Source organism: Neodiprion virginianus, chromosome 5 (assembly GCF_021901495.1).
Source record: "Neodiprion virginianus isolate iyNeoVirg1 chromosome 5, iyNeoVirg1.1, whole genome shotgun sequence".
Classification (NCBI taxonomy): Eukaryota; Metazoa; Arthropoda; class Insecta; order Hymenoptera; family Diprionidae; genus Neodiprion; species Neodiprion virginianus.
In genome coordinates, this window is record NC_060881.1 from 11,078,194 (window position 1) to 11,090,230 (window position 12,037).

Below are 12,037 nucleotides of genomic sequence, written 5' to 3' on the forward strand. Positions count from 1 at the left end.
ATAGTTACGAGTTGAACAAAATTCTGAGTCAAAATTTAACAGTTCAAAAATAGACTCTAATGATAGTTTTAGTAAATAAAACGGTGGGGGATGTGGGAGAAATTTTTGAAATCAAAAAAGTAGAAAAATACGCAATACATACGTGAGGTCTCTGAGATCCAAAAATTTATCTTAAGAAAAACATGTGTTGAACATTTTTATTTCGAATCACGGAATTCTGCAAAAAGGTTAGAGTTTTTGCGGAGGTTTGATGAGCCAAAACTCGTTATTCCTTACTTATTTTATTACGAGTTGGTTCCATATGGATCATATTTATCAAATTACCTTATTCGTAAGATATGATGATTTCTTCAAAAATGCAAAAATCGAAAATGCTGATATTATTTTAACAAAAAGTTAGATATCGATGATTAACTTGAAATCGCTGTCAAATGATGAAAAATGCAGTGATAGATTCATTCAATTTCACTTAAAGAAGGCTCATTTTATTTGGAAGATTATTTTCTACACATTTACAGAGACGGATTTTTTTTTCAGTAGCGAATCCAATATTACCATTTCCTGATCATGATTAACTCCGGCGAAATTGTATAAAAACAAACATTTAACGATTATTTAAAGATAGTGTTTTAATGAGATTTTAGGAAATAATCCCCTGCATAAAATGAGCCAGCCTCAAAGATTAAAATCGTATTAGATTCGTCATAATTTCGAAGCGATTTAAAATAAAACATCGATATATATATACTTTAGCTAATAATTTCTGCAGTATTCAAAAAATCTGTGTTAAAGTAATTATACAAATGCACTAAACATTTGTGCAGATACCGTTTATGAAATTTCACAGGCAATATTGAAATTAAAAATCGTGTTATTTTGAAAATAAAAGTGTCGACTAGTAATATAGCCTCGTCTACATGCTTTCAAAACTTGTATACGTCAATGAATTCTGAAGTTCACGTATATAGGAATCGAAAAACATTTGCTGACATCAATATACTTGTCTATATTAAATTTACTTCACCTTTGTTGTATGTGAAGTTTTATTCACATGCTGTAAAGTGAATTTATTACTGATTAGTTTGGTAACATTAAACAGCAACGTTGCAACTACACTCTACTGTGTATTAAAATGATTGTGTTATTACGTAGTAAATTTTGGCCTATGAGTGTAGGTACTTTTTCTCATCTAGAGTACATCTATGCCTACATTTTTACGCTCAATATACTTATAATTAACACGCACTTTCCGAAAGTCAATTTTGTGAAAACGTATTCAGATATCTGAGGTTCAAAAAGTAGAATCGTCACTCAGTAAAGGATTCATAGTATAGAATTGTTGAAACTGCGAGGATCTATTTCGTAGAATGTCATAGTGTAGAAAGTTTAAATACAGAGAAGTCGAAATTGAGAAAGGTGGGGTACCTATAGGAAGGCAAATTGATATTCATTCTAACGAATCTATATTTTGGCTTTCTACACTTGGATTTTTCTACATTCTGACTTCTCTCCACGTTAAAAATCACTATCTCTATATTTTCAAACATGAGTATCGATAACATCGGTTTTTTAAAAAATTCGATACTGCGACTATTCTACTTCTTGATACTAACCCAATCAAGTATGATGACCCGAATAGCAATCGCGGTTGAGTCTACAGTGCATAAGAGCCCGGGTTCCGGAGAAGAATAAGGTGACTATGAATGACTTGGAATAAAGAAAAGTTGAAGCATAGCGGTAGATATTCGATCGCGACCGGGTGCCGGGAGCCCAGAAATTGGCGAAGATGGACGGAAGAAGAGAAAGGAATAAGAAAAGTGGAGCCTGCACGAGCAGGCAAAAAGCTCACTATTAGCAACAGGTGTATATCAGGTGGCCAACGGGAGGAGGGCGAAGAGGGCGGGATGCCGGTTAAGCAGGCGGCATCTCCCTCGTTAGACGCACTATAATGCGTGGCTCGGGATTTTTCAAACGAGCGAATCTTCAGCGTCGTTTAGCAAACGGTCTGCGAGTAACCGAGAGCGGCTCGGCGCGGTCTGGAAAAACGCGGACATTAGTCACCATAGGCATTTAGTTAGATGCGCGCCCTGCGATAAGAAAACCATTCAAGATCTTGGAGGACGTCTGTCGTCAGGTCGAGCCCGATGTCTCAGCCTCCAGAACTGGGAACGATGGTTTATACTAGTTTTTACCCGGCAATGAGAGGATTATTATATGTTCTCGGTAGGAGTAATTAGGGATGGACGAAGTGCGCATACCAGTTGCGGGTTTACCGACGTCCATGCCAGCGGAACTCGTGTCGCAGCTAATGTTGTATAATCTCGCGCTCACTGGAAACTTCCACTTTTTACCTACGTCGCGCGCCGCCTTCGCCCATTACACCTCTGCTGCACGCCTCTCGTCTTTTCCGCATTTATACTTCGGTCTATAGAGACCGTGCGCGAAATTGACGACAGCGCCAAATCGACCGTATTCGTGTCCCAACTGTCGGGCATTTTTCCCTGTCTACGCCAATGATTCAGCCAATCACAAACTTCCGTGGCTACGCCATGCCACGAAATTAACCAATCGTTTTTACTCGCCCTATCGCATGGGGACAGTAACTAACGGTTTACTCGGTATTTCTGAGACTATTGTAACAACTAGTAGCGAAGCAATTGACTTCGACTTTTCTTACACCGGGAGGAGGCATTTTTTCGGTACAAATATTTGTTTGTTACGAAAAATGATGACAAATACCTGCCGGACCACTTGTCAACGTTAGTGCAAGTCCCGTCGATAGTGATAAATTTAGCCACTCGTGGCGCTACTCATACTGGCACTTGGTCCCTACATGTCACAAGCACGGTCTTATAGACCGTACACACAGCTCTGGGCACTCCGGCTGTAAAACCGTGCTCGAAAATGAAGCCGATGTTGTGAATTTTCGCCGCTAGCGCTAGCGAGGGAGAGGCCTACTTAGTACGCATGCGCGGCAACTGTTTCTTTATTTACAATCCGTTAACCTCTTTCGACAGTTCACTCAGTTCAATATCTACGCCAGTATTTTATTATTTATTCAGTATAAATTTATCGTTATGTGTTTCGAAATAGTTATTTTAAAAAAGAAAAATGGGCAAAAAAATGTGTAATTCCGGGATGTAAAAGTGGATACACGAGCAACAAAGAACGCGTCTCGTTGTTCCTTTTTCCGCAAAATGACGAGTTACGTGTAAAGTGGGTGAGCGTTATTCCTGCTACAAGAATAAACGTAGCGAGCGCGCACTGAATATGCGAAAAATATTTTCTTCCCTCCGACATTGAACGCAATTTCGGGCATAAAGATATAAATGGAAGAAAAAGACGGCTGCCCTATATTCCTCTCTTTGTTGCACACCGGCCTCGGCGATTGCAGCGCTCCGGTCTTTGGGGCACAAATTGAGAAACACAGGCTTCAAGATGGTCACGCTGTGTTATATAGGAAGGGGCTTGGAGTGCCCAGACCTGTCTATAAGACCGTATCACAGCATTCGCCGTACGAGGAAAATTCATGTAGAATCAACTTTGATGTGGACGATATAGATCCAGGCACGCTTCTGACGGAACACGTCAGTGAAACCGAAACTTTTTCAGTTGACATGAAATACTTTCAACTGTTAATTCAGTTTGATTACTTAGGAACTTACTAATTACAGACAATTAATATAGTAAATCCAATTTAATTAGCGTTACTATGTCACGTTAAGTCTTTTGTTGATGCAACAATGTTTATATTATCTTCAGCATTTGTTTCTCGAGTCACCAGCCAATTTATTACTCATATGTCAAACGGAAGTGAAAGTTTCACGATATAAAAGTTCTACAATGCAATAGGGCAAATGATGGATTATGTTCCGAAAAATTTTCACCGGGTGTTATATAACATTTTGAAAAAAATGTTTACATAAAATATCGCTTGATAACTTCAATTAAGTTATACATAAAATACAGTGCACTTTCGCTAGATGTCACAAAACACATGACAGCCAATACTGCATTGATTACATTGATTAACGCCAACTTCTTTTTGAAAGTTATGTAAGACATTGAAATCCGTGAAATCAACTTTATCTTTTCCTTCCTTTCGGTTTTCGCGATTAATTTTAAATGGGATGATCTCTACGTTGCAATGTTGTACCTATTTCGAAGCTGGCTCCGTTATTTATTCAATCAACTTTCTGTACAGATGCAAGAGGGTCGTTACGACTAAAAAGTTCGATAGAAACTGAATTGATCACGCCTAAAACCCTGTTCATGAATGATGTCACGTGGAAAATGAATCCGGGATGGATCAGTAAGAGGGAAGTGGTTGAAGCCTTAGACTATCGTAAAATTTGCTCTCCCATTTGAACAATTTACATCAATCTATACACGTCAACTGCCAATCTTTTTTTCTCAGAGACACGTGTGCGTTGACAGCCCATAAAATTGGGGTTGGGTAACTTAAGCTTAATGTCCTAGTGCATAAAATTGAGATATTCGAAAGTGCGCACGCAGCAAAGAAAGTTCCAGTGTATAAGATATAGCATGTCAATTACGCGCATGCGCCAATATTGTTTTACCACACTGTTAAAAAAATTAGGCACTTTACGCACGCTTCACAGGCTTCGAAATCAAACTTTCTTTCATAGGTGTTGGAAAATATACTGTTTTTTCTTTTCTTCGAAGTTAATGGCCTGTCTATCATAGTAATTACGCATGAAAACTAAATCTAAAATATCTATTAATAAATAATTTGAAAAACTCGATAAAACATAAGTTATAACCAAAACTTTCGCATCTCTTGAATTTTCACGATAGTTCAATTTCTTAAAGACAACCGAAGAAAATACGGGAAAGTCCTCCAACAGCCAAGGAGCCATTTAACTCATTGTACCTCCAGACAAACCGGTACTTTACTCAAAGAAGCTCCGCTTGGCACGAGAGTCCGTATTACACACTCGGGTCGAAGGAGCGAGAAAAAGGGAAAGGAGAAGCAGAAATGCGTCCTGTAAAGATGTCTAGTACGGCAAATCCGTCGAGAACACATACATATAAAAGACGAATCTCACCAAAAATACAAAGATACTTACAATCTGTAAACTCTGGAGATTATAATAATTTAGTTACAATACTATAGTCGCTTTTATAGTTAAACTGAGAGCCGTTCAACTTCCACTTCATAGTTTACAAACGATTTCAAGCCATTTCAAACGAATCCTGATACTACTTCAAAGGTTGAAGGCAATTTCCTTTGATTTCTATGAGTGATCGGTTGTTGTTTTTTTATGATTCCGTCCAACAGGAAATAAGTGAAATTTTCCTAAAATGCTTCGTTGTAAGCCAAGGATAAAATTAGAAATCAAGGAAAATCACTTGATACACTGGATATCAAAGTTGATGGATTGAAATTATTCATTTGAAGCCAGACCGATTCGGATAGCTGCAGAAATCTCCGGTAAGTAAGGAGTGGGCAAGCCTCAACAAACGTGAGGAAGAAGCGAGGAAACGAATACGATAATAATAATGTGAGTGGAACAACTGTTATAGCTGTGCGTATTATACAGTACTTTCATTGTCGAAAAAGTAAGCACGCGTGATAATAAGTATTCGATGAGAAGCCCCTCCCATGCCATTGGAAAAAGGAATGAATGCAGGTGAGTGAAGAACTTAGAAAGCAGGCAAAAAAAAAAGAAAAAAATTAAGGGAAAAATAAAAATACGCGTACAAACGAACGAAAGAAATTAGAAGCGGAGTGGAGGAGAATTGATGTAGACGGTATCCACGAACATGTATTAACCGTCTATGGCATTGAACTTGGCCGTGTAACTTAGGTACACTGTTGTACATCACGAACTCGAGTGTGCGCCTCGGAGCCATCGTCCCGTTGTTATGTTAATCCCACGCGTTTGGATAGGGCTAAGATAGCGTGCAGCCGCCGAATATACACCTACAATATTATGCATGTTATTATACGCGAGGTAGAATACTCTCTGTGTACCGGAAGTTGTTACGAAATACAAATACAGAAGAGACGACAAACGGAGAGTGAAAAAAGGGGTCATCGAAGAATGAAGTGGAAATCAATGAGAAAGAAGAACCGACGAATGGCCTGTTCAATTTCTCTTTCCTTTCGTTTCATAATTCAATAAGATCGGTACGGGAAGTCAATTTTGTCAAACGGATCAAGTATTGTCTGAAATAATTGAAATCAGTCCTTATCAAATTCACTTTAGTTCAATCATCATTAGTAATAAATAATAGCTGTAAAGAAATGAACGGATCATGCTTCAAATTTTTGGCAAAATTATTCGATTGTCGCAAATACAAAATTCTTGAAAAAAAAATCTGTCGAAACGTGCAACTGAAGTTAATCTAGTTATATCTAATTGCAAAAGTCCTCGTAGTATAGAAAAAGATGTTGGACATATGAATGTTAACTGTAATCACCTCATTATGTTAATAACAGCGGAGAAATTAGCTTGTGCTACAATTTTTTTTTTTACAACATAACCTTTGCTGCTTGGCCGATTCTGACGAAAAAAAAAATTTTCTTCACGAATGAATTCCCCAAGAATCATTTGACTTACAATCAGATTTTGCTATTTTCCTTACCAAATGACATGCTAAAGAAGTGCGGCCTGTTTCATTGTCACACGATTTACGTGAAATTAATTAATAAATTAAATGAGTTATTTTCCATTAGAATCACACAAACTGTAAGGATTTATCGGCGCAAAAGTAGTAGAATAATCTAATTTCTCCGAAATTGTCTACTAACAATGTGATCGCAGTTGAAATTGAACGAGTACGAATATTATTTCTGAATCATGGTAACTTGTTGAATTACATTTATCGTGAATAACATCAGTCGCACTTTTAAGACCTCAATCATTTTGCTATATTATTGTTTTGACATTCCTTGGATTCGATGAAATTTATCCACTCGACCTCATGACCATCATTTTGGCAAATCAATGTGAAAGGAATACAAGTTTGGTGGTATTAAATTATACGCTGGAAACTCACATATCTTCGATTGATTGTGGTTTTTTATGACTCTTTATCCGGAAAATATCATTGATGACTGTATAAGTTTTTAATAATAAGACTATATAAGAGGACCGTTTATACCCACGAGTTTCTTTTAATTTTTCAATATATAAGTATCGTAAAAATTTCCTGAAATCAGAACAATGACGATCATCTTGAAACAGAAACTTGAAACTCAAATCACGTCGCTGGTAAAAATGGTGACTGGTAATGCAGCTTGAATTACTTCCTCAAGGGACGAAATAGGTTTAGGACTACGTCTTTAGTGATCTTGATGAATTTTTTTGGCAAGAAAGGAGTGTATATAATTTATTGAAACTTTGAAAACATTTTATACACATATTCAAATAAATATCGCAATTTTTTTTTTAGTAGGTCCTCGGAAAATATGGAAGATATCAGCTGCCACCCATCGGAGGTCAGCATCAGATGTAGGTGCTTGTGTAAATTCTGGCGGCCACATACAGTTTTCATCTGAAATCATTTACTTCAAGGACATGTCTTTCTTTTATATGAACCAAACTTCCGCCGAAAAAATTCAAAATTGCATTATTTAGAGATGTTTAAACACAGGAGCATAATTTTTTGTCATTTTCTTATAATTTTTTTTGCAATCAAAAAATACTTTAAACAATGGTATTACTCGGAATTTCAGTTCACATAGAAAGACATCTCCTTAAAGTAAATTTGAAATCCTTTTCATTTCGGATGAAAACTGTGGCCTCCATAATTTAAAGAATCAGCTTCTGATGGTGACCTCAGATGGGTGATAGCTGATATATTCCATATTTTCCGAACAAATACTTGAAAAAAAGTACGATATTCACTTGAATATATGGATAAATTGTCGTCAATCTTTCAATAAGTTATGTACGTTACTTTCTTGTCAAAAAAAAATTTATGAACATCGTTAAAAAACGTAGTCCTAACTTATTTCTCCCCTTAAATTCAGTGATTGTTTGACGAATATATGAATAACTTTGTTTTACAGAACACGATTGCGATATGGCCGACTGCGTATTTTTCTAATATCGAAGGCAAAAAGCGATGAGTTTCCAGGGCAAGACTGAATGAAACTCTCTTTTCGTTGTCCTTCGCGCAAGGCAGATCTTCGAGGGCGAAGAGCCCGGAGGTCGGCGTCGAAGGCACTTCACTTTTCTACTTTTTCTTGGCACGCGCCTCCGGGTGAGAAAATTCAATTTTAACGGCGCAACTGAGTTTCATTCAAGCGTATCGACGAGGACTCTGTGTGGCCCGGGATCAAGAGAAATAAATTGATGAATAATAGATGCGGTACCGGTATTGGGAGCGGATTAAGGTATTCAGCCTGGAACCTATACAGGTAACACGAGAGACACTAACGAAAGTAATAACAAAATTTCCAAGTACCAAAGTGCGATCGTCTCTGGTTGAGTGGACGATTCGACACGTTCATAGAAAAAGAAACTCTTACAGCCACAGATTCACTTATTTATACTCATTATATGAATTATTATAGAGTATAAAAATACAACGAATGTATACACAGTAATGTATCGAACAAAAAAATGAAACCGACACGAGTTGATTTTGCTACATGGATCAAATAAAAACTTAGATAATAATTATTATTTGACAAATCTAATTTTCCTGGGTACCGAAATAATCAGGGAATGAACAAGATTATATTTTCTCAAATTCACCTTACAATTAGTCGACAGATCATATAAATGACGTAATCGTTGATCTAATTTCAATTGTTATAGAGAAATATTATCCCAATAAAAATATTGTTTTTCAACATACTTATTTCTATAAAAACGTCAACATCCGTGCCGTACGAATTTTCGTTTGAATTTCCTCGATTCATACCAATTGGGACTTGCGTTCCAAGAAAAATAATATTTACCCTTGGAAAAATGTCTTTTATAAATATTCGAATAAAGCATTGGATTTTTTTCTTGGCATGTGTACTTCTTGTGCCCTTTGGTTTTACAAGTGAAATAATCATGCGCCTAAATAAACGGTGTTTTCTTAGTGCAAACCTAAAACGAAATTGCTGAATACAAGCAAACATTATTTATCACGATATATTGCGAGATTGTGAAAAAAGTGTATTCAAATGAAGCGTGTAAATTTTCAATTTACCCGTGAAAAAGAAAAATGATCTACAATTGCGGAGAGATTATTCAACAAGATTATATTCCGGAAATGATTTCTCCCGGTCGCTTACAGAGTAATGCGGGCGATACATACACGACAGTCTCGGAAAATTGAACACCCCAATGCGCATGCGCCAAATCATGTGATTCCATTGGTAGAGTCGATTCATTCGTACTGAGTTTTTCGTCTGCTTGTCAGGTTGACCAACAAAGTTTCGACCAGCCGGTAGGTATCAAAATTCGCAGGCATTTCGAAGTTATATTGCATTGAAAATTTGAGATAACCAAAATGTGGCGGATCTGCATGTAAGTCAACATAACCTTGAAATACTTCGCTTATCGACAGTTCGTGTCTGGTCTCAACCGGGCAGAATTGGCCAACCCGCGTACACATCTTTACCGAAAACTTATAATCGCGTGTAGAAATTTCTAAAACTGTACTCACAAGGGATGGACAAAGGCGAGGGGATGATTTGGAAACCCTACCGCGCCGCAGCCCACGTATTACATAAGAGAGACAGAGCGACGGTGAGAGTATAATTAGAATGACGCGTGTAACTCACCCGGTTTCACCTGCAGGGGTTTTCCCTGAGTGAAGGTAATCAGGGGGCCGCTCCACGCGGCAGCGAGGATGGCGCAAAGGACGTAGCCGACGTAGCCGAGCGGCGGTGGCGGCGGTGGCATCTCTGTATCCAGGGATCTTAAAAAGGGCTTCCCTCAATGACGCTCCACCTCCTCCTCCGCCTCCTCAACCTCCTCCTTCCCTTCCCCACCCCACCTCCTCCGCCCCCTCCTCCGCCCCCGACGGAGGGAAATAGACAAGCGGGTAGGGTAGCGCAGCAAAACGCGAACCGAAACCGGCTGCGGAATAGCGATCGGCCCGGGGCACCGAGAGAGGCGAGGAGGATGAGCGACGTCGTTTCCGAGCCGAAAGACAGACAGCGTTTGTCGCGTAACGTACGGACGTGCGAACGTCCGCCGGGAACTAACGCGGGTACGAACTTACGGGCGTACGCGAGTCAATGAGTGAATGAGTTACTCCGTGCGTTGCGAGGCTCGACGCCGCCCGTAACCCCCGACGACGCGACGCCCTTCCCCGGCTCGTCAACAGGACCTCTGACTCCGCAGGCTACACGGCAAACCGTGGATACACAATACCACGTGAGCGCACTCACTCCTCCACGCACGTACCGCCGGGCCCACGTCGCGTCGCCTAACACGGGGCCCCGGGGCCCCCCACGCGACACTCGCTGAAATCCGTCTGTTTGCATAGCCACCGTTCAAACATTGCGCTACGCTGTTTTTGGCCAGTTTACCTTCCCCCTCCTATCTATCTCCCTAACTATTACGTCACGTTACTGCTAAAGGATTTTTCCGAATTTACTCTGAGGAGTATTTATTCATTAGCTTTCTAGGGTTAAAAATATTGCTCCAACTCTTAGGCCTCTAGGCCTTACGGTTTACGAGAAACGGGTTGGTAGATTTTTTTACGTTTTCTAAGTGAAACTGAGATGACTCTTCAAAAATCGACCCGCATTTATTGCGAAAACGCGTCACTGCGTTACCGGACACAAGTTATGAGGAATATTCTGCGTTCAAGGGAATTGTTATGGCCCTTTTTATGACAAAAATAAAGAGATTACCGCACTGATTGTTACCGATCTAATTCATTCAACTTATATCCCGCTGAAATAATAGTAACTGCGGCATTAATTCATGAACAGTGTTGCCGTGATTTTTTAAGTCTTATATCTAAGCTATTCTGTCAATTTAACCCGTAGCTGGTACCGTGATGTACCAAACACCCAACTCTCATTTATGAAACGCTCATACTCTTTTTAAACCAATCGCAATAAAAAAAAAAAAAAAAAAAAATAGCGAAAAATGGTAAAAATAAGAAATATATAAGGGGCGTTCCATGTCAATTCACCGGGCCATTGGCCTGACCCCTTCCGATTCTGATGTCCAATTTATTTTGGGTTCTGTTTGCCCCAAAATACGACCTCAAATTTTTGGAAATATATATTTCAATTTCAAGGGATTGCACGTGCTCAAAAATCATAAAATTGTGAGAAAACACGAAGAGTGATCGTTTTTAAATTGATGATTTTTTTTCACAGAAACTAGGACCCAAAACATAATTTTTTGTCCTAGTCCGAAAGTGGGACGAGAACTAGCATTGTTGATTTTTTTTCCAGAAAATTTCATTTTATTTTGCGGACAAAAATAAAAAAAAAAAAAAATTGTTCAGAAAATAAGGAAAGAGGCCCGAAAATTCTCGAAGAAGCTCTACTTTCTACTAAGTTACTATTTTATGTCTACTTTTAATCTAAGAAAAAAAAAAAACAAGTTTCACAAGAAAAAACTATTTTTTTTGTTCTTCGTCCGCAAAATAAAACAAAATATTCCTGAAAAAAAAAAAATCAACAATCCTAGTTCTCGGCCCACTTTCGGACTGGGATGAAAAATTATGTTTTGGGTTCTAGTTTCTGTGAAAAAAAATCATCAATTTAAAAACGATCCCTCTTCGTGTTTTTTCACAATTTTATGATTTTTGAGCTCGTGCAAACCCTTAAAAATGAAATAACAATTTCCAAAAATTTGAAGTCGTATTTTGGGCCAAACAGAACCCAAAATAAATTGGACATCAAAATCGGAAGGGGTCAGGTCAATAGCCCGGCGAATTGACATAGAATATCCCATATATGTGTATACATATGTACATTATTTCGATTTCTTCAGTCTTTAGACTTTTTTACACGTTCAACATCTTGTTTTATGTTTCATATCTTTTCATTCAAAATAACTTGTACTATCTTTAAAGAAAAAAAAAAGAAAAACAGTTT

At 38.3% G+C, this 12,037-nt stretch overlaps 1 protein-coding gene across 2 annotated transcripts in view; it reads right to left on the reverse strand.

The window, feature by feature from the left end:
- The window catches only part of LOC124305078 (uncharacterized), an 80,748-nt gene extending 70,831 nt beyond the window's left edge, over positions 1 to 9,917 (reverse strand). For both annotated transcript variants that reach the window (XM_046764092.1, XM_046764091.1), the window contains exon 1: positions 9,755 to 9,917. In XM_046764092.1, coding sequence (XP_046620048.1) covers positions 9,755 to 9,875 — 121 coding nt within the window. In that variant the 5' untranslated portion in view covers positions 9,876 to 9,917. The remainder of the gene's footprint in view (positions 1 to 9,754) is intronic.
- Between the last annotated feature and the right edge of the window lie 2,120 nt (positions 9,918 to 12,037).